Source organism: Budorcas taxicolor, chromosome 21, assembly GCF_023091745.1.
Source record: "Budorcas taxicolor isolate Tak-1 chromosome 21, Takin1.1, whole genome shotgun sequence".
In the NCBI taxonomy this organism is placed as follows: Eukaryota; Metazoa; Chordata; class Mammalia; order Artiodactyla; family Bovidae; genus Budorcas; species Budorcas taxicolor.
Genome location: NC_068930.1, coordinates 49,849,376 through 49,873,804, shown reverse-complemented (window position 1 = coordinate 49,873,804; position 24,429 = coordinate 49,849,376). Strand labels below are relative to the sequence as shown.

Sequence of the window (24,429 nt, the reverse complement as noted above, 5' to 3'; positions counted from 1 at the left end):
ATGCACGCACACACATATACACAATCTGAAGAACCACGTCTTCTGTCCAAGGCTCACAGAATTCCTACCAATAAAGCCTCCAGAATCATGAAATAAGCAAACTGTGAGGTTTGGCAGAAATAAGAAACAGCAGAATTAGGCTCTAAGAATGTCTGATAATGACTTACTGAATAAAGATATGAATTAACTATTAAGCAGCATGAAAGACAGAATGAGGACTTACATATGACTTTATTAGAGTTTCAGAAGACGGAAGTAAAGACAATGGAAGAGAGGCAATACCAGAAAAGTTAACAGCTGAGAAATTTTCTGAATTAATGGAGGGACTTCCCTGCCGGTCCAGTGGTTAAAACTTCGCCTTGCAATGCAAGCGGTGCAGGTTTGATCCCTGGTCAGGGAGCTAAGATCCCACATGCCTCGTGGCCAAAAAAACAAACAAAAATAAATAAATAAAAGAGAATGAAAGGAAAACAAATTCTGAGATGCAGAAGTCACAACAAATCCAAGTCAGGAGAGAAAAATAATCCTGTGGAGACACACAGTACAGAAACTGAAGAACAACAAAGAGAAGAGTTTTTGCAGCCAGTGAGAGAAAGGGAAAAAAATTATCTACAAATGACTGTAGGCTTCTAGCACAGACTGTGGAAAGCAAGATCCTAAAAATATTAACAAGAAATAATTGTCATCCTAGGGTGTTATAACCCCCTAAACTGTTGTTCCACAATATTTACAAAGAAAGCTATTTTTGAACAAAGAAAAACTGAATTTAAAGACTTTCAGGGAAGGAATGCCTAGGATATTCTTCAAAAAGCAAAACATAAACCTGCAGGGAAGGGTTGCAACTCAAAAACAACTAGCAAGGGGCTGCACTGGTGGTCCAATGGTTAAGAATCCACCTTCCAATGCAGGGGATGCGAGTTCGATCCCTGGTTGGGGAACTAAAATCCCATGTGCATCCAGGCAACTAAGCCTGCATATGGCAACTACTGATCCTATGCTCTCTAGTGCCTGAGCACCACAGAGAAAGATCCTTCATGCAGTGAAGATTCCACATGCCACAACTAAGACCTGATACAGACAAATTAATAATTAAAAAACAGTGAACAAGTAACTAGTATTAATAAAATATGGATAAACTTAAACACAACTAAATCTATGAGATCAAAGTAACATCTCATCTAAAGTATGAAAGGTAAGAAATTGTGAACAACTATAACTTGTAATTTGGGAGGGAGTAACTGCAGTTAGAGTTCTAAGATCCTTTATATAGGAATTTTATCGAGGAGAACAGAGCTATTGATTGGTATTTAGATTCTACTAATGGAGGTTATATATATTGAAAATTTAAGATAATCTTTAAAATATAGAAATGGAAAATGTGGAGGTAATCAATAAAATAGAAATAGAGGATATAAATTTCTGATGTAATGTTAAAACTCAACACATCACACATACTTACCAAAAAAACGTCAGGAGAGAATTTTATAAAAGGATAAAGCATAACAAATTAAAAACACAGAATAGGTTGGGCTTAAATATCAAAATAATTGGACTAAATTTATCAGTTAAAAGACAAAAATTGTTAGAATAGTTTTATTTTAAATCAAGGTATATGTTATTTATAAGTAATACACCTAAAATACAAGGCCAGAAAAAAGTGAAGAGATGAAAAAATAAAAAATGAAAAAACATCTTATCAGGCAGATGCCAAGCCAAATAAAACTAGGGTACCTGCTTTAACTGTCAAGACAAAAAAGACTTCAAGGCAAAAATCACCATTACAGAGACAGAAGGTATAAAAAAGTATAAAATGTTACACTCATTAAAAATACAAAAGTTTTAATATGTGTGTGCTAATACAGACTCTCTGTCTCTCTCTCCCTCTCCCTCTATGTCACTCAGTCATGTCCGACTCTTTGCGAACCCATAGACTGTAGCCTACCAGGCTCCTCTGTCCATGGGATTTTCCAGGCAATCATACTGGAGTGGATTGCCATTTCCTTCTCCAAGGGATCTTCCCAACCCAGGGCTTGAACGCGGGTCTCCTGCATTGTAGACAGACGCTTTACTGTCTAAGCCACCAGGGAAGTTCTCTCTCTCTCTCTCTCTCTCTCTCTCTCTCTCTATATATATATATATATATATACACACACACACACACACACACATACACACACACACACATACATAAAGCAAAAACTGATAGAATTAAGGAGATATGGGAAATTAAAAATCTCATTTACAAGAGTATCTAACTCAATAAAATACTTAGGAATAAACTAAAGTGAAAGACTTGTATACTGACAATATAAAACACTGATAAAAGAAATTAAGAAAAACATAAATAAGTGGAAAGAGAGCCCATGTTCATGGATTGGAAGACTTGTTATTGTTAAAATGTCCATACTACCCAAAGCAATTAAAAAAAAATCAATGTAACCTCTATTAAAATTCCAATGACTTTTTAACAGCAATAGAAAAAACAATCCTAAAATTCATATGAAAATACAAAGGACCCCAAGTAGCCAAAACAATTTTGAGAAAGAAGAACAAATGTGAGGAGGCCTCACGTTTCCTAATTTTAAAACATATTATAAAACTACAGTAATTATAACAATATGGTACCACAATAAAACTTAGACCAACAGAACAGAAATAGAGAGCCTTGAAAATAGACCCATGCATGTATGGTCAACTGAACTTCACCAAGGGTGCCAAGAATACACACATCACTTTCACTGCAGCATTATTCACAAATCACATTATTACTTATATGATGATTAACTTATATTATTTACACTCTAAATTAAGAAAGGGTAACATGGTTGGATATAGTATCAATATATAAAATTCACTTTTCTATGCAGCAGCAGAAAATAAAAAGTAAAAAAGGTAATTTTTAAAAAGCTGTTGCTAAACAACAAATACAATTAATAATAATAACATCTGTAAGAAGGAAAAGAGCAAGGTAAAATTATTAGGCTATTGAGTCATCAACTTACTAGAAAGAAAGCTGCAAATAGAGAAATTCTGATACTGGTGCAAGAAGAGCCAAACAGACCACTGGAACAGATGAAAAAAACGCTAAAAACAAGCCAGCACATACATGGATATTTGGTATAAAAAACAGATGGAATTGCTGATTAGTGGGGAAACAATGAAGTATGTAATAAACAGTGAGATTACTTATCCAAAAGCAAAGAAGTAAAATTAGATCCATACTTTAATCACACACAAAAATGAATTAAAAGTAGTTTAGCAACAAAAAGCAAATTTCAAATTTTAAAAGAAAACATATCGTTTTACTCAAAGTAGGGAAAACGCAAGAAACATACAGTATTATAAAGGAAAGATGATAAATTCAACCACATTAAAATGTGAAATTTTGTTTAAAAGGTCATCAAAAAGAATGAAAAAGATTCCCCACTGCCTGGGTAAAAATATTTGCAAAGCTTATAACCAGCAGTGCATTTGTATCCAGAATATATGAAGAATCCCTACAGTCAATGAGGAAAAGACTAAAAGCTCAACATAAAGGCAAAAGATAGGTACAGGTACTTCTTAGAAAAGAAAATGTTCCATCTCAGTTATAACCAAGAAAATGACACAAGCTCCATCATTTTTATATCTATCTACTCTCAGTATTTTAATAGTTTATAAAGATATGGTACATTAAGATAAGAATCATCATAGAACTTGTTCTTATTTTCCCTATTTATGATCTTGTCTAGGTCTTATGAAAATTAATCTGCAAAATCAACACTATGTTTTCCAGTGCTATTAAAAATAAACAGAACATAGAGAATCCATTTTTCCCCCATAGAGAATTTTGCCCTAAGATGTGGAGACAGATCAAAAAATTGAGAAGTTAATATAACTACCAGATATACATTTTTTGAGTCATTAACATTATACTAATTATACTACTTTTGATGATGCCAGATGACATAATCATTACAAAGGCTTTTTAAGGTGACAGCTGCAAAACTTCTAAAATTATATCACTTAGTTCTTTTGTATGATTCTTTGTGTCCTATTTGCAATATAGCTTCCAATGAAACTGTATTAAAAAAAACTGCATAAGTGGGCTGAGCTAAAGTACTATCCAATTTTGTTTCATTTACTTTTTTAACTGCTGCACTCAGAAGAAGACTTGAAGAATTGAAATCAGCTTAAAAGTTAAACAAAATAACAGTACCTCACAATGCTGGCGAGAAGCTTGAATTTCACATTCATATTTGTTCTTTACAGATTCTAAGCAGAGCTCTCTATAGATTCCTGCAACCAAACACAATTACTCTGATTATGTTAGCAATAAGGAGTTTCATTATCACTTCCCTGTAAGAATTCTGTCCTATTTTATAAAATGGATCAAGAAGAAATTGGTGGGTCTAACTTTACCTTTATAAACTAGAAATAACAAGGCTCAGTCAAAATATATGTCAAAGAAGACTACAAAACTAAGAGCTAGAGAGAAACTACACTGCAAATTTTAGTTCTTAGCCATTTTTCTAAAAAAATATTTCCAAATGCTTGTTAGAGAATGATTAAAACAAAAATAAAACTCTTCACCTATGAAAAACAATGTCTCAGGATTCATAAGGGAAACAGTAAAAAAAACCTCTGGCTTCTCAATCATATATACTCAAACTAACACCTGGATACCATAACCATCGAAACAAAATAGAGTCCGAAGCTTCCAAGACTCAATGTATAAACTAATATAAGAAAATTTATAAATTAACACGATGTTTGAGTGCTCCTGACAGAGCTTTACCTAGAGGATAGATGTTCGAGTTTAACTTAGAGGTACCGAGACCACTGCATAAAATAGGCACTCTTAAAAAAACAAAGAAAATAGGCCATGCAAATACGCCATCACAAAAATGGCAAAGACGTCTAGATGTACATACTTAACTCTATGCCATAGCTGCCTCTAGAACTGTAATACTTTTTCTTGTACAGTAAAGGCAAGGAACAGATATCTGGAACTATGCCGTCAGCAACACAATCACACACACTACTCTTTGTACAATCAAAAAGTACAGGAGGCCACCTCGTAGCGAAGTGAATAACTGACTCAAGTAATATTTTCAAAACTTAAGGAAGTCTCACTTAGTTCTTTTCAAATGTCAAAGAAAAGTAAGGACATGTTTACTTTTAAGGATGTGCTAAGTCAATATGCAAAAATAGCAGATTAAGCATAACATTATCTATATACTTAATGCTAAGCACTCAAGACTAAAATTCGGTTTAAGGAGGATTCAGTATAAGAAGAACCTATTATCAACAATGCCGTAGGTATTATTAATATGTAACAGGTGTATGAGGATCAATTATTGTTCCCCAAAAAGAAAACAATCAGCATCTTCAGTAAATTTCAGTTTTTAGTTTGATGATGAAAAATCATTAAATGATCTTCAAATAGATATATCCTTTGTTAGGCATGGTAGGACACAATTCTGAGGCCAGATCCCAGTTACAAACAGAAGACTGAAATTTAACTATACAAATAAAATACACCTCCATCTATTCATAATCACAAACCCTAACCCTGTTCTGTAACATCCTGATCAAATTTTTTTTAATGTTTTTATAAATAAGAACTCTTTATCACTCTTAAAGATGAAAAATACTAAGAGGACTTAAATTGAACATTAATAGAAAAATAAACTATGGTGTTAACAGTATCTCTTAATGAAAATATCCTGGTTTCTAACTGTTTCACATGTGGAAATATCTTTTCAACAACACTGTGAGCAATTTGAGGGCTTCTTTTTTTTTTAACGCTCCACAGCAGCAGAGAAAAGCAGGAGGCATTTAATAAATTAAAATAACTGTGGGCTGACTGATAGTATAATATTCTGTTCAACGTAGATACATTTGTACTTCTATTAACAACAACCACCTTTTAAATCTACTGAAGAATTCATATTCTACTATATGGAAAAGATGTTTCACTTTCCTACCTGCTACCTTTGTACGAATTTGCATATTTTCTTGTAAAGTTGCCAGTGGTTCCAAATATTCTGGTGCTTTTCCAGCTATGACTTCTTGTAGTTTTGCATCCACCTGACTTAATCGTTCTTTATAAAGTCTTAACAAAGCAAAAATTAAGATATTAATTTTAAAAGCCCAGCAAAGGCTAACAATTTATCATTTCTATACATTATCTCTTAATATCATTCATATTCTAATAGCCTACCGAATATATTTTTTCCTTGATCTCAGGTGACAAGAACACAGTTACATCATTTGACTTTTATACAAATAATCACAAAGAAATGTTTTTCTATTTTTTAGATATATCACTTTTTAATGGTTAATTTACAAATCAAAAAGATGCAACCAAAATAACTACCTCTGGACACTAGATGTTTCTAACTGCAGAATAAATCAATTCTAAGAGAAAAGGTCAAATAAACACTGAGTTTAAAAGGAACAAATTATTTTGAGTAATTTAGATACAGGCATTATTAGCTGTCAAAAATAAATAATTCCCTGCCTCCCCTCCAAATCTCCTGAAAAGGAGTCAGTTTAAAAATATTCAGCCTACTTAATTTTTAAGAGAACAAAGAAGAAGCAGAGTGATGAAGGTAAAACCAAAGCCTAGGGAACTTAAGACCTGGCATACTCAGCCCATCCAGACTGCGAATGAAGCTATAACAACATGAGTTTCTTGGCAGATAGGGAAGTGAAAAGTGGGGCAAAGAATCCCTGTTGCTCTTTTTATGAGTCTACATGCAAAAAGGCCTAATGTAACAGCTTGCACATCAATACCTTCAGCTTGATTATCAAAGATGGTATGTGAGGCAACCCAATGTTTATTTTTACCAATAGTCCTGAAGGATAGAACTTTTTTAACAAGAAAATGTTGAAACTGTCATTCTTTATGAGAAGCACTTCTAACCCTGGTTTTGTGGCATTTCAAAGATATCCTAAAATCTCAAAGCAGATTAACAATTTCAGATCATTATGTAAAAAAAATTTTTGCCATTTATTACTGCACCATAGGTGACTATGTCATAATACATCACAAGGATGGCATATAGTAACTCCCAGAAGAAACCACTGATTATGCTTATAGTTGTTTGTATAAATAGCAGTTGACTATTGAAAACATGATGATACTTGGCATTCATGTAACATTCCACTCTCTCCTCTTGAAAATACCAACTAATACAACTAAGACAACTAATATTGTCTATTATTGATCATTATATTTAGCAGTGATTTATATAATGATTTTAAAGGAATAAAGCAAGTTTGAATGTTCATACTAGTTAATAACTAGTTAATATTCTTTTTTTAAAACCAGAAAGGAAAAATTATCTGAATCAACTTCCAGAATAATACACTATCATGTCTGGGTTAAACTTTTCTAAAACTCAACATACAATGTATGAAATCCGAAAAGTATAACACGATACTAATAGTTTTTGAAATTATAAATACAACTTCAGACAAAATGCTAAAAAACTAATACAAAAGATGACTGCACCTGAAAAACATCCAACTCATATAAAATATGGATAATAAAGTATCCTGAATAGGTGAACATCCTGAATGAAGAGGATATGCGAATTAACATTGTTCAATTAACTTACTTTTAAAAGAATAGATTCCCAAAATCAGTATAATTTCTACAACCTTGGAATCAAGTATAAACTCATCAAAGGCAAGGATCATGAGTCCTGCAGCAGCAACCACAATACTATTCACAGAATAGAAGCTAATTAATGTTTGTTGGATGCTGAACATTGAAATGAATGGACACTTGGGTGGGACAAGTCCCTCTTTCTTTTTTAGAAGGTGGAAGAACTCACCTTCCACCACTTTACAAACTGCAAATTGTGGATTTTTTGCCTTAGGAAAAGAGTGCTATATGTGCCCTATAGTGCTAGAACAGGCAAAGCAGGGTATTTATTATTATTATTAATGTATTTCCCACCTCTTCCAAAGAGGATTTGAGACAGCTTAAAGAGATACACAGTATGAGAAGACAAAAATAAAAAACAAAGCAACAGGGCAAGACAAAAAAATAATTATAAACCTTATGCCAAGATTTTTTTTTTCAAAAACATATCTATACCAATTCCTTGAGAAAGAATCCTATTAAATAGTGTTAATGAGTCTACTTTTAATACTTTCAGAAATGAATAATGCTGATAGGGGAACTAGCTGGTGATCATGGTGAGCCATGAGAAAGCAAAAACCAAGGCAACTGCTTGCCCCAAGGGGAACAAGATTAGACCAAATGACTCACTAGATGCAAACTTCTCCTATGTAATATAGTATACTAGAGCTTTACAACAATTTTCATTTCTTGGATAACCAAAAAGGGCTCTATAAAAGCTCAACATGTATATCTTAAATAACTGTTTAAGAATCACTCGTTCATGGATTTCTTATGCGAAAATACAAATTTGCTTCCTCTTTTCCAGAATGATCCCAAATGAACTGAATGAACTCTCTGTGTTGCCCAAATAATGGATTCCTGGGAATCCAAACTAATTTTAACTTCAAATTAACAATGTAAATCTTTAGCATTGAAAGCATCATGCTTTTTAAAGGCAAAATTTTACACTATGGATTATTTTGGATTGCTTATATCAATTTGTCACACTAGCATAGAACATTATCTATATATTTATCACTAATACCAATGAAAGTTAACACCAGAAATGGCATAAACAGCAGGATTCATCTGGTAACGAAATCTGTCTTATTTCAGGCTGGCAATTCCAGATATTAAATGGGCTTTCATCTCTTCTTTGGGCCTCTCTAGGGAAGAAGTAGGAGAAAGAGAATAAGCAGCAAAATCACAAAGAATCCATAAACTGAAGAGGCAGCTTCTGAATAAGTTAAGCTATCTATGGGCTCAAAGGTTTCTCCCTTTCATTTACGTTTCCTAAAGTATATCATGCCCCATGACCTTAAACTGAACGTTCACCTTTCAGATGTCTTTAAAATCTGCATCTATTCTATTCTCTCCAATCACTGGAGCCCCTTCATGCATTACCAACTTTACATAAGAGTTCTGGCATTATAAAGAGGGGGAAAAAACAGTATCTATAAACACACACTACATGCCAGACAAATGGCTGAGAATTTTATATACTGCTCATTCAATCTTTACAGTAGATAAGAAAGAATCTATTATTATATTTTTAAAATCTGTCAAGAAAGCCTGGATTCAGGGCCTGTGATTCCACTACGATTCCTCCAAAGTAATGTGCCTTAGTGGAAGGAACATGATAGCACCTAAGAGGCAAAGCCTAGCTTAATTTATCACCTTCTGACAAACTATGAACAAATCACTTAACCTCTGTGAGCATCAATCTTCTCAAGCATAAATGAGAGACAAAACTATCTTCCAACCTTACAGAGAAGCAAACTAAACAATGCATGTGAAAACATGCAATGTATACATTATCCAATGTTAAGATATAAATAAAAATCACCATGCCATCTCTAGGAAATAACTCTTATTCTCAAACTTTTTAAAAAATGTTATCTTTATCCAGTTATTTAACAAAAGAATGAATGAAGCATATTAGAACCAAGGGTGCAGCAATCCAAGGAAAACACTTTCATAACCAATACCCACATAAAAATTTCATTAAATCCCCCCTAAAACCAGCCTCAAAACCCTTGATTAGTTAATGAGGCCTTCAACAGGAAAACAAGAGTTGAAGCCTTTTTCAGGTCAGTCAGTCCCATAAAAAACAAAAAGGAAAATAGTTTAGAATGAATATAATTTCTCTCATGCTAGTATACATGCGACAAGGTTGAGATTCAGTAACAGTGACCTTCAGAAGTTACTACTTACTGATCCTTGAGATCGGTAAACTGTTTTTCAAGATTGGACATTTCATCTAAACATTCCATTCTTCTTCTTTCACAGTCTTCATCATCCATTTCTGTTAATAAAATGCAAATATCAAAGATAAAACTAATGTTATGTTCCAAATACATCTGAAGGTTAATTCAAATGGTTAAAGAAAAAAAAACAACAGAAAAACTACATTAGGACTTAAACATTTATCAAAAATAATTTCCACTGTAGATTTAATGTAAAATACAGATAAGAGTTAAAACAGTCGCTAGACCTTCTTAATTTTATCCATTTTTAAAAATAATTTTATGTATTTATTTTTGGCTGTGCTGGGTCTTTGTTGCTGTGCGGGCCTTTCTCTAACTGTAATGAGTGGAGGCTATTCTCTAGTTGCGCACACGGGCTTTTCACTGTGGCAGCTTCTCTTGAGTCAGAGCACAGGCTCCATGGCGCCCGGACTTCAACAGATGCAGCTCTCAGGCTACGTAGTTACAGTTCCTGGGCTCTAGAGCATAGTCTCAATAGTTGTGGTGCATAGGCTCAGTTGCTTCCTGGCATGTGGGATCTTCCCAGATCAGGGATCAAACGTGTCTCCTGCATTGGCAGGCAGATTCTTTATCACTGAGTCACCAGGGAAGCCTCTTTATTCATTCTTAAATCGTTTTATTAAAGGGCTGATGGGGCAGGGGTCTGGTGGTTAAGACGGTGCTCCCACTTGTAAGGGGCACAGGTTCGATCCCTGGTCAAGGAACTAAGTTCCCACATGCTGTAGCACGGCCAAAAAGAGAAAGGTTGACCTTAAACTATGACTATAAAGTAATTAATCCACTTTCAGCTTGTTTTCCACCAACTCACCAGAACTTAAGCACCAAAATGATTATGTCGTTTAAAGGTTAATATTGCTCAAGAATACTTATGGAATTCCACTTATGGAATTCCACTTATGGAATGCTCACACAGATAATTTGCAAGTCAAATAAAAAAAGAAAATTAATCTCATTATGTTTACCACAGAGTATCTTGGTTTCCTACTTCTAGGCTACCACTGTTCCCTCTCCCCAAATTTCTGTCAGTCAGTGAGAAAGAGGAAGGAGGAAGACAAGCAAACTTTTCAAGGAAAACAACTGATAGCTACCAGCTCTCTCCTATATTTTACATTGTCTGTTTTTATCAATACATCACATATAGTTGACAACATCAGAATAACTTAAGCACAAAAGGATATTTGTATTGATCATCATCAAATAAAGGTCAAAATATGAGAAAAAATTAAATTATGTTCAGTTACTTTCTACAGCAAGAAAGTATGATTTTTTTTTAAATTTTTCTGAAACAGATTAAAATTATCTCTGGCTCTTAAGAGCTTATTCCTTGACTCTTTAAAATGTGGTCCCTCAAGATGACTCACTCCCTAATATCTCTGGATGGAATTTTTCTGTAGCCTTAAGACTGGCCCAGTACCAAGGCTGGAGAGGAATAAAACTGTGGGAGTTTAACATGCAAGATAAATGGTAGAAAAGAGATGCAAAAGCAACATGCAACTGGAAAATTTATTTAATTTCTTTGTACTTAAAAAATCTGACTTGTGCTTCAAATTATTATCATATTCTTCATAAATTAATGTGTCCATTATTTGGGGGGACAGAACAAAAGACAGTTAAAAACAAAAGCCCACAAGGATCAACATAAAAATTAGAAAGGCAGAATTTTAGTAAATAGATGTCATTTTGAGAGATCCTGACTCCCATAAAAACAAAAACAAAGAACATGTGAAAATAAAACGTTTTACAGATCCAGAAAACATACTCACATATAGTAGAGATGTTCTCTGTAATCCTCACTTTTGAAATCTCACCTATTTTCATGACTAAGCAGATGAGTTCCAAATTATATTTCCCATCCCAGGCAGGTTCCAATGCCACATTACCACCTGTCAGTTGGGCACTCTGACTCAAATATACCATCAGGACCTCAAAAACAACATGTCTGTAATACTTTATCTTCTATCTTCATCTCAAATCTTTTTTTTTTCTATTTTTGTTCAAACGACCACCATTCTCTTTGTATTTGGGTTTTTTCTTACACTGACTCCTAACCTGGTAGTCATCAATCCCACTTTCTGCTTTTTCTGAAGTCTTTCATACCTATATCTTTTCCTTTTCTAGCTCAAATCCTTCTCCCAACCAAACTGGTTTTCTCACTCTTTTAAATAAGGCTTCAGCTCTCGCCTTGCACTTTTTCTTATATTCCTTCTTCTATAGAAACACCTGAACTTTACCACTCCAATCCAAATTCCGCCCATTTGTCAAGATAATTTAGGTAATCCCACTAGCTTTGGCTGACCATCCTGTACTGAAAAGATGTCCTCTACCTCTCAATTTCTACAGTATTGTTTATAAATAAGCGTTCATTTGGCAATTGATTCAAGTGGTGACCTATGACAGCTGTTTAATTGTGGTCAGATCATAACTATTTACACCATCCACTGAGTAGAACCCAATACTGCAAAAGGAAGTCACTCAGAAACACTTATTCGGGGTGGCTGATTTATTGACTGAAATCACATACTTCCATGGAGGTTTTCTTTGAAAGGGAAGCCTAAAAAAAGAGAGTGTCACGGTGATGATAGGCTGTTGTTAACCTGTCATCAATCCTTGCTTCACATAGCCAAAATCAGGCCAAAACAAAGAAATAAGTCTCATCTTCGTCGTATGGATAGAAGGAAAGGAACCCAGGTAATCATAAATTTCATCTCTTTTTAAAATAACCACTCCTAAAAGATTGCAAAAAATGATTTATGGTGTTAACCTGCCCACCCCCCCGCCACTCTACCCCATCCCACTCCCTTCAAAACAGAAAACAAAAACAAATAAACAAACAAAAAAATCTGAAACAGCACAAAGTTAGAAAAGACTGAAGGGAAGAAAAGATTTGGAGAACTTCAAAGCTGCCAAAATCGGCCAGTTATTGATAAGCATATGAAGATCTAAAATCAGTCCTGATGTTGGGCTCTTCTCAGTCTTGAAAAGTTCACAGAAATGATGCAGATGACCCAGCTCCCACGTCAGCCCCCCGAAAGAGGACGAATGTCAACTACTGACTGACACGCTGACTTTGAAGCTGACATTAATAAATTCTAAACCAGCCAAGAGCGAGTACCCTCGGCTCCTGACAACCCACACACGCTGAGAAGGGCTGCAAAGGTGCAAAAATAAGAAGTCGGCGGTGTGGGGAGAGGAGGCATTTCTAGCGTCTCCCAGATAAGATGCGGGACATTTTCCGCTCCGGATAGCCCGAGGCACTACCCGGAGGTCCCAAGGGCGGGGCGGATCGAGAACAGAACCAAGCAGCGTCCGTGAGCTGGACGAGTCCAGGCCCGCGCCCTGCCCCGCTCCGCCCCGCCAACCGGGACCCGCCAGGAGCTGGGCAGCGCCCCGCGAACAGTTTGGGTGCCACGGAGGGCCGGGAGCCAGTCTCCGCCCCTTCCCTCTCTCCCCGCCCCGCTCTCCCAGCAGGACGCAGCTGCCGGCGTGTGGAGAGCGGCCTTTCGCTAGCCTGGCGCGAGGACTCGGGGTCCCAGCCCGCTGGGTCTCGTACCTGAGCTATCTCCATCCTCGGAGACCGACGAGCTCTCGGTGTCTTCGTCCTCGGAGCTGCTCCCCTCGTTTTCGGCGTAGTCCACCTCCATCTCATCGTGATGGTTCGTCTCCTTCTTATCCCCTCGGGAATGGACTGGCATTTTCCAGCCGCGCCGTCGCTTCCCACTCCCGGCGCCCAGCCCGGCCACCGCCGCTTCAATGAAGGGCGCGCCGAACGCCCCGACCCACCCCGCCGCGGAGCTTGTTCAGAACCCCCTCGGCTCCTCCCCGCCCCCGCCGGAGCCTCACAACCTAACCCGCAGGCTCAGCGCTGAGAGCTCTGCCATTGGTGGAGGCAGTCCTCCCGAGCCGGGGGACGGAGCTAATCCTGCTCCGGTCCGGTTGGTTGCCGGTAATTACGGCGCGGCCTCGCGGTGTGTGTCGGGAATTGTAGTCCTTACTGTTCAGACCTGCAGGGGCCGCCGGCTTCGAAGCTTCAACTACCCTGATCGTTTCTCCCCTCTGGACTTCAAATCCCACAAGGCACGAAAGCTGCCAGACTCGGTCGCAGTTTATAAACTAAACAGAAACAGATTGTGAGATTTTGGTCTCTATGTATTCTTTTCCCGCCAAGTGCTTGTCTGAGCTTCCAGGCCATCCAGGATGTTACTGTCAGATGTGAAAAGGTCTTTTGCCTGAGGGCTTTTCCTCCTCCTTAAGGCTACAGGAACTGGAGAAATGTCTTTACCTAAGCACTTTTATTACCACTATTAAACTATTGTTGAATTAGTTTCTGCAGACAACTTGCATTTTCTATGTTGCACAAAAATCTTTAAATTATTCTTGAAACTTTTGCAATATGAAAGGAAAGGAAGCTTTATCTTGGCACTTTTCTCTAGTACGTTTTACATTTGTTTTTTTACCATATGCGGGTTTCCCTGGTGGCTCAGACGGTAAAGAATCTGCCTGCAGTGAAGGAGACCAGGTTTGATCCCTAGGTCGGGAAGATTCCCCTGGAGAAGGGAATGTTTATCAACTCCAGTATTCTTGCCTGGAGCATTCCATGGACAGGGCAGCCTGGGGGGCTACAGTCCATGGAGTGAGAAAGAGTTGGACACAGCTGAGTGACTAACACAGTTCCAGTTTACCATATGCACCCTGAAAATGCCTCCAATCTTAACTAAAGTTTTAAATGAAAAATACATATTTGACTTAATGAAATGTTTTATTTCTTCAATGGTAGGGATGATAGACAAGGAAAACTCATTATATATCCTAATCATAACAACATACTAATTGACCACTTTTACTCTGTATCAAATACCCTAGTAAGTTATTTACATTACTTACATTGAGTTGAATTCCCAATTTATTAGCCCTGAGTTAGGTGCTATTATACCCATTTTACAGATAAGGAAACTACTTGCAGACAAACCTAAAAACTGTATTTTATCAATTATAAAAACAAGGCTTCTTCCTGAAGTGGCAATTTGCTATTGAAAGAGATTTCATACAATATCGTGGGTTTTAAATTATTTCTTTCTCAAATACAAGGTCCAAAGACATTTGACAGAGAATGTAAGAGTATCCAAGCATACATGCATTAAAGTTAGATTTAGAATTCAATGACAGAGAACATCTCAAGGGCTATCCATCTCTTGGCTGAAATCCAAGTTAAGGGGCTTTTATTATCTAGTGTCAGCCTACTTGTCCTTTTCTTACTGTAGTCTCCAAAACTGGACTCATCAGTTGAGAAACAGACGAACTGTTGGCCATTTCAATGTTCTTTGTATATCCTATTTCTCTGCAACCCTCTTGCACTCCTGTTTTTCAAAGCCACTTTCTTGACAACATTCGTCACCAGCAACTCCTCCACCATTCAGTACATGCCCCTGTTCCTTCAGATTAGTGCTTGGCAACGTTGTACTTGTTTGTTGTGGGTTGTTTAGCAGATGCATCTTGCCTATTGGATTGTGAATTCCTTGAGAACAGGGATTGTCTTAGCCTGGGATGCAGTTTCAGAGGCAAGCATGTGAATACATCATGTGAGTGGTGTGGACTAAAGCTGGGTAGCTGCTTTTAGCTCCAGCCAGTTGTTGCTACGTCTGAATTTGGGACTAGATGTCAGACCTTCTGATTTTCAAGAGAAACTGGAAATTTAGAACTTTACGTGAAATAACCAGATTTGTAAACATTATTTCAAGTGCATTTTTTGCTGTTACTTTGGTTTGGTTTGGTTTGGTTTGGTTTATTAAACTCCAGACCAAACAAAAACAGCTGTGAGTAATATCCGTGGCTTCTGTTAATCTCTGTTATATCAGCAGCTAGCAGAGTGTGTGCTAAATAGTAACACTAACTTGAATTTCTGGTCACTCTTCATGTTCCAAGCACTGTATGTCCTTTAAGGACATTAATTCATTTAATCATTATAACAACTCTATGAAGTAGATATAATTATGCCTTCCATTTTGTAGATGGAGAAACTGAAGCACAAAGCAGTTAGGATGCTTGGCCAAGGTCACACAGCTAATAAGTAGCAGATTTAAGATCTGAACTTCAGTAGTCTGACCTCAGAGCCTGCAGTCAACTGTCAGTACACAATGTCCCTCTAGCAGATGATTTCTGTGTTTCTGCTGTTTAGAGAAAAACAGAAGGAAGTTGGAGACGAGGCATGGATTCTAGCCCTGGTTCTGCTAGTTACCAGGCAAGACAATTTGGCAAATCATAGTGTCAGACTTTATTTTTGGGGGCTCCAAAATCACTGAAGATGGTGACTGCAGCCATGAAATTAAAAGACACTTACTCCTTGGAAGAAAAGTTATGACCAACCTAAATAGCGTATTCAAAAGCAGAGACATTACTTTGCCAACTAAGGTCCATCTAAGTTAAGGCTATGGTTTTTCCTGTGGTCATGTATGGATGTGAGAGTTGGACTGTGAAGAAGGCTGAGCGCCGAAGAATTGATGCTTTTGAACTGTGGTGTTGGAGAAGACTCTTGAGAGTCCCTTGGACTGCAAGGAGATCCAACCAATCCATTCTTAATGATGCTAAAGCTGAAACTCCAGTACTTTGGCCACGTCATGCAAAGAGTTGACTCATTGGAAAAGACTCTGATGCTGGCAGGGATTGGGGGCAGGAGAAGGGGACGACAGAGGATGAGATGGCTGGATGGCATCACGGACTCGATGGACGTGAGTCTGAGTGAACTCCGGGAGTTGGTGATGGACAGGGAGGCCTGGTGTGCTGCGATTCATGGGGTCGCAGAGTCGGACACGACTGAGTGACTGAACTGAACTGAACTGATACTCTCTGGTCAGCTGTAAAGTGAGAAGGTTGCATTATGTTATGTCAAGCTCTAAAATTCCTGTCATTGATGTATTTATGTTTAAGGCAGACAAAATAATGGGAGATTAAGCAATTAGAGTTGCACGAAGATGTATTGCTTAAAAGGAGTTTCTTTCTCCTCTCCCCAAACAGATTTTAGAAAAGATACATAGGAAATGTAAGAGGAACCATAAGAGGAAAAATGAATAAGGCTGGAGAAGAATATTGTCATTTTTAGAAAATACAAATTAACGTTAAAAAAAAAACATGAAAGCAGAATGAAGTTTTTTCAGTTGAGGCATTTTAAAAGGTAGGCATGATGCAATCATTAGGTACATTTTCAGTCTCATTTTTCATTAATCCTTGTAAGCACTCATTTATTGAGAGCCTTCTAAAACGCATGGTCGGTCATCAGCAAAATCTGCTATATTGTTACCCTCTTCTCTGGAAAGGTCCCTTAACTTTCCTGTTCTAATGGGAACATGGCGCTCGCCTAGGAGCCTTGTCATGGTGTAGGTATGCTTGGTGTCCTCGTTCCTTCTAGATGATCATTTCCACCTCCCTTCCCTAAAAGCCCCCAGCTTGTCATCAGGATATACTACACAGTCTCTTTACTTGTGGCTGTTCTGTACATACCTCCCAGGCTCATCCCGCTGTCATTTTTTGGAGATTCTAGCTCTTGGCTCATTCTCTCCCATGGTATGCCCACCATAATCCGTAGTCATTTTAGTATTCAGTAAATAGGGAATACCACTCCATTTCCTACTGGGTTTGCTCTGGCTTGTGAAAGTTGCTCAGTCATATCTGACTCTTTGTGACTCCATGGACTATATAGTCCGTGGAATTCTCTAGGCCAGAATACTGGAATGGGTAGCCTTTCCCTATTCCAGGAGATCTTCCCAACCCAGGGATCAAACCCAGGTCTCCCACATTGCAGGCGAATTCTTTACCAGCTGAGCCACAAGGGAAGCCCACTTTGGCATAGAGTAGACATAAAATAATTCTGGCTTTTTCTTTCTAGCTTTTCTCCTATACTTTCTTTGGTATAACTTTTCAATCTGCCTTATTAAAATTTTATTATTGACATGATAATTTAAACATATAGAAAGGTAATTCAGAATATTATATATATATAACAACAGAATACCCTCTAAGCTTTGTCAGATCTTATCATTTTATTGCATTTGTTCCACATCCCTCTTCATTCCCAATTTTCTCCTTCCCTCTCCAGAATAACCATTATTCTGACTTCAGTGTTTTGATTACCATGCATGTGTACATTTCATTTTTTCTATATCTAGAAATGATTATGTGTACATTTCATTTTTTGTATTTTATAGAAATGATTATTTAACATGTTTTAAACAGTCATGTAGTAGCGTAGTGTTAGTCACTCAAGTCATGTCTGATGTTTTGTGACCCCATGAACCATAACCTCCAGGCTCCTTGGTCCATGGAGTTCTCCAGGCAAGAATACTGGAGTGGGTTGCCATTTCCTTCTCCAGGGGATATTCCCGACCCAGGGTTGAAACCTGGGTCTCCTGCATTGCTAGCAGATTCTTCATCATCTGAGCCACAGGGAAGACCTAAACAATCATATCATGCTACATATAATACTACAACTTCCTTTATCCTCAACAATGTTTTTGAGACATATCTATTATGATACAGGTAGCTCTAGTCCAGGTAACTTTGATCTGCTCTAAGGTAGTCCCTTGAGTACACATATTCCATTGAATATTAAGTTCACTCACACACAAAAAATTTCACTCTTACCTGTTAATGGACAGGTACGTTGCTTTCAATTTTTTCACTACTAAAAATAGTTGCCTCTATGAATATCCTTGTATTTATCTTCTTGGGCCTATGTGTGAGGATTTCTCTAGGTCAGTAGTCTCCAAAGTACGGTGCGTGTATTCAGGGAGTATAGCCTAGGGGATAGGAAGAAAAGATGAAAACTTCTGTGTATAAAATTTTCAATTTCATTTTTATTTGGAATAAAGTAGGTATAGGGAGGAAGCTACAAGCCCATTTTTTGTTTTAATCTAATGTATCCTCATTATGATTCCCCTGGTGGGTCAGGGGTGAAGAATCCACCTGCCCATGCAAGAGATGCAGGTTTGATCCCTGTGTCGGGAAGATCTGCTTAAGAAGGAAATGGCAACCTGCTCCAGTATTCTTGCCTGAAAAATTCCATGGACAGAGGAGCCTGATGGGCTAAAGTACACAGGGTGGCAGAGTCAGACGCGACTGAGCTGCACACACAAACTTGATTCCAAACACTACCACATGGTGGAGCTTAGACGTCAACTGTACATCCACAAACCTTGTCACAACTGACGGACCCAGGCCAGATGCCAGTAAAAATCCCATGGACGGAGGAGCCTGGTAGGCTGCAGTCCGTGGGTCGCTGAGGGTCAGACACGACTGAGCGACTTCCCTTTCACTTTACACTTTCATGCATTGGAGAAGGAAATGGCAACCCACTCCAGTGTTCTTGCCTGGAGAATCCCAGGGACGGGGGAGCCTGGTGGGCTGCCGTCTATGGGGTTGCACAGAGTCAGACACAACTGAAGCGACTTAGTAGTAGTAGTAGTAGTAGTAGTAGTAGTAGTAGTAGAAAAACAAAGGCAGGAGGCAGTAACTAATGGCTAATACTCAAATCAGGGTAAACATTTTAATCATTCAAACCAAATCTAGGTCTTCAGAAATCTACATTGACAACTAAATAAGACCAATTTATTATCAGTTATATGAGACTGTGATAAAGAACTTGCCTGCCAATGCAGGAGACATAAGAGATGCGGATTCAATCCCTGGGTCAGGAAGATCCTGGAGGAGGGTATGGCAACCCATTCCAGTATTCTTACCTGGAGAATCCCACGGACAGAGGAGCCTGGCGAGCTACAGTGCATAGGGTTGCAAAGATCAGACACAAGTAAAGCGCATTAGCATACACTATGATTTCAGTTGCTTAAGAAAGAAACTTTTTTTTAATGTTAATCATTTTACTGTTACAATAATACAGATGACAGTTTTTCATATCACTCATGCTAGGGATAACAAAGCTTCCTCTACTAATAATGCTACTTGATCTTTTTAAGACATGTTATTTACTAAGCTTGGACTATCTGGGCATGCTTAATGAAATAAAAAATTATAGAACATTCCAAATTGTTCTTTGACGTAGCAAAATACCTAATTTTATTCAATTTACACACAACTTTTCACTTAGAAAGAATGAAACTATTTATAAGATGATTTAACAGTTATTTTTAATAAAAAGCCATTCCCTTCTCCAGGGGATCTTCCCAACCCAGGGACTGAACCCAGGTCTCCAGCATTGCAGGCAGATTCTTTACCATCTGAGCCACCAGGGAAGTCCAAGAATCCCTTCTCCAGGGGATCTTCCCAACCCAGGGACTGAACCCAGGTCTCCAGCATTGCAGGCAGATTCTTTACCATCTGAGCCACCAGGGAAGTCCAAGAATCCCTTCTCCAGGGGATCTTCCCAACCCAGGAATCAAACCGGGGTCTCCTGCAATGCAGGCAGCTTCTCTACCAGTTGAGAAAACAGGGAAGCCTAATATAAAATTATTATAGTTATTATTAATATAAGAATAGATTCTGGGAAAAAAAAGAATAGATTCTGTCATCAATATGATGGCCTTGGCATCTTACATATTATGTTTACCCTTAAATCCTATTTACCAAGCCAAGATAATGAATATGCGTGCATGCTAAGTCGCTTCAGTTGTGTCCAACTCTTTGTGAACCAATGGTCTTATAGCCAGAGGACTCCTCTATCCATAGGATTCTCCAGGCAAGAATACAGGAGTGGGTTGCCATGCCCTTCTCCTGGGAAGAATGAAACTATTTAAAGGTGCTTGAAATAGCCTGTTGACAGTACAGGGCCCATCCCTGTATTAACTGTCTATTTGCAGAAATTAGTTCTTGGAGTAGTTCAACTATAAACCTGATAATATTCTATTAGCATATTTATGTTATTATTATTCCACTATCTCATAGCTCACATTATGTTCTTCTCTGTTGTCAATAACTGATTTTTTTTAAGTAGAGAAATTTTTCTTCTCTCTTTTAAGATTTTTCTCAATGACAAATATTTTACATACAGTTTTATTTTTAATCTGTATTTTTCCTCTTCAGATAATTTTTCTGTGTAGTTACAGTGGGAATCTTTTAGCCACCTCAATATCTATCCTCTTTTTGAAGCAATAGCTCCTTGATTTTCCCTTCAATAACTCCCTCTGCTTCATTCTTCCCATGTGGTTCAAGTGGCCAATCAGAATAGTATATTCTCTTGGTCCAGGGATGGACACGTGGACCAACCTAGGCCATGATGGACATTGACAGAATTTTTATTGGAGCTATTGAGAAGGAGTTTTTGTCTTTAGAAGTTAAAAGGTCCCTGAAGCCTATGAACTTAGTTTTGCTAGGGCCATTTCTCCTCTACATGCAACTTGGGGAAGCAGGGAGGCAGGCATGGGAAGCAACAGAAGAGCAGAGAGAAAAAGCAAAGATTCCTGATGACTTTAATTTAAGCACCTAGATCCACATGTGCTCAGTGTTAAGCCTTAGATTTTCAGTTACATGAACTAATGAGCTACTCTTCTTATTGAAGTGGTTTTTCTGCTTATTCTTACGTTCAGCTGAAAGAGTTCTGAGTAACAGACAGCTAATTATTTTTTCTTTAAAATGTGTTATGAAAAGCAAGTAAAATATTTTAAAATCTATCATACTTTCTTCTCTGTTCTTATCAAAAGTTCCCTCTCATTTTCATTTACATATTAGCTATTTATTGTGTATTGTGTGTCAGCTAGTGCAGTGGTTTCAGGAGATTCACTGATGAACAGAACAGACACAGCGTCTGCTTGCACAGAGCTCAGAGAAAAGTAAAGCGGTAAATATTCAACAGTTGACTGCAAATTAAGGGATGTTCTCTACTGGTGTTACAAGAGTATAACACAGAGACCTGTGTAAGTGGCCATCAGGTAAGACCTCTCTAAAGTAGTAATATTTCAGCTAATATCTGACAGTTTGGCATTAGGCCAGCTTGGATGAAAAGTAGGAATATCGTAAACGGAAAGAACAGGATATGTAAGGGTCCTGATGTAGAAAAGAGCTTTCTCACATTCATGTTTGAGGAATTAAGAGATCACTATGGACAGTCAGTGTTTAAGGGTAAAAGGGGCACAAGGTAAGGTAAGTTAGAGAAAGGCCACATCTCTCAGGGCCTGGTAGATTATTATAAGGATATTTGATTTTTTTCTAAATCCTAAATGCAGTGGGTTGCCATTAGAAGGTTTGTACACAGGGATGCCATTAGATTAGTGGTAAGATTATACTAACTTAAAATCAGATCTTTCTTTTAAAAAAAAGATCACTTGTTGCTTAGTGGAAAATAAATTGAGTAATAAAGGAAGAAATCAATCAGATATTGAGATAAGATAATGGTGACCTGGACAGGAGTAGAGGCTGTATGGCAAAAAGAAATGGATAAATTTGAGATAATGGGAGATAAAAATCAACAAAACTTACTAATGGATTAAATATGGGGCATGAGAGAAAGGATATACAATATAGTTTACTTATCTATCCTCTCTTTGAATTAATTTCCTGACGCTATTAAATAATGTTAGCAGCCTTTGCATCAACGCATCTCATTAAAAATATATTTTGCTGAAGAACTTCTATATTCATTGTAATACTATTTTCAGCACTTTCTGACCTTAACCAATCATAAAGTTTCTTCCAATGCTTCTTTTTTTTTTCTTCCAGTTTTACTGAGATATCTTTGTTCAGTTCAGTTCAGTTGCTCAGTCGTGTCCGACTTTTTGCGACCCCATGGACTGCAGCACGCCAGGCTTCCTTGTCCATCATCAACTCCCAGAGCTTGCCCAAACTCATGTCCATCGAGTTAGTGATGCCATCCAACCATCTCATCCTCTGTTGTCTGCTTCTCCTCCTGCCTTCAATCTTTCCCAGCATCAGGGTCTTTTCCAAGGAGTCAGTTCTTCGCATCAGGTAGCCAAAGTATTGGAGTTTCAGCTTCAGCACCAGTCCGAATGAATATTCAGGACTGATTTCCTTTAGGATGGACTGGTTTGATCTCCTTGCAGCCCAAGGGATATCCTTGACAGCACAGCAAAAGTTTAAGGTATGCAACATAAAGATTTGATTTACATAAAGAAGTGAATATCGCAAGTTTAGGGTAAACCCGTCATCTCATATAGTTACAAAAATTTAAAAAATAGAGAAACAAATTTCTTGTAATGAGAACTCAGGATTTACACTTATTAACCTTCAAACATAACATACATCAGTTAATTATATTTCTCATGTTGTGTATTACATTCCTAATTCTACTCCTTCTTGACTTGTATGTAAATGCTACCTATTTTCCCAAAAAATTAAATGAAGTCCAACAGAAAGAAATTACAAAATTTATTGACATTGGAAGTGAAGGTACAAAAGCAATGATAAGTAAAATGGTTGGCACATTAGCATGAAGGCAGTGGTACCAAATGATACCAACATTCATTGTATTCTTCATCACCAATTTCACTTATGAATATCCTAAATGAATCAGGAGAGATTATTCTTTATGCAATCTCAAGCACTGAGTGGGCTTTTCTGGTGGCTCAGTGATATAGAATCCTGTCAATGTAGGAGGCATGGGTCAAGATCTCTGAGTCAGGAAGATCTCCTGGAGAAGGAAGTGGCAACTCACTCCAGTATTCTTCCCTGGGAAATATGGACAGAGGAGCCTGGTGGGCTACAGTCCATAGGGTTGCAAAAGAGTTGGACACAGCTTAGCACCTAATCAACCAAAGCACTGAGTACATCATTTTTAATATTTTCTGTGGCAAATCCTACATACTAAAGTACAATGGTGGTCTTCAGGAAAAATATTTGCACAGTTGAGTTGTAAGCTAACCTAGCAACTTGATTCAAGGAATGACATTTTTATTTGAAAGAACTGACAAACTATAGTTTTTCAGGCTTGGATATTTGGCAAATATTTTCACAAAATATCAAATAAACAAAGTGAGCCTGTCACTTTTAGTAAAACAACTGACAGTATTTGTTACTAAAGGTTAAATTCAAGCTTCCAAATGATAATTAGGAATTCGGAAAAATTTTATTCACCATGGTGAGCATGATAACTTTCTAATACTTAAAGGATTTTCTGATGTATTTGATTTTTTTAATATTTATATTGTTTAATGAAATGTATTAACATTTGGAATATCTGTATATCTCAGTGAACAATTATTTTCCAAATGGCAAGTGTATAATGCTACAAAATTATGCATGAGCAAAAGTTCCATTTAAAGTGCAAGATTTTAATGTAAAGAATACAAAAAGTTTATTGATATGCTTTCATAATCCATGTTACAACTAACATTTAAGAAACTACCCCTCATTGAGTTTAGTTTTAGTAGAGTGGCCACAATTATCTGAAAAAAATTATTTAAATATTCCCCCTTCCCAATTATATATTTATTCTCACAAAATATTTGTTGTCTTTTAAAAAAAAGATATTTTATTTTTTCATAAATATCAGTTCAAAATTCATTTTTCAAAAAATTATGAATATTATCTTGCAATGGCATATCATTGTTATTTTATGCATATTAAAATAGCTTAATGATTTCTCAGGTTTAA

The 24,429-nt window shown here is 37.2% G+C and overlaps 1 protein-coding gene across 1 annotated transcript in view; it reads right to left on the bottom strand.

The window, feature by feature from the left end:
- BRMS1L (BRMS1 like transcriptional repressor) overlaps window positions 1-13,678 on the bottom strand; it is a 41,822-nt gene extending 28,144 nt beyond the window's left edge. Inside the window, exons 1-4 of the mRNA XM_052659914.1 lie at window positions 13,436-13,678; window positions 9,833-9,923; window positions 5,970-6,097; window positions 4,199-4,278 (exon numbers count right to left, since the gene is read on the bottom strand). Coding sequence (XP_052515874.1) covers window positions 4,199-4,278; window positions 5,970-6,097; window positions 9,833-9,923; window positions 13,436-13,577 — 441 coding nt within the window. The 5' untranslated portion in view covers window positions 13,578-13,678. The remainder of the gene's footprint in view (window positions 1-4,198; window positions 4,279-5,969; window positions 6,098-9,832; window positions 9,924-13,435) is intronic.
- Window positions 13,679-24,429: the final 10,751 nt, after the last annotated feature.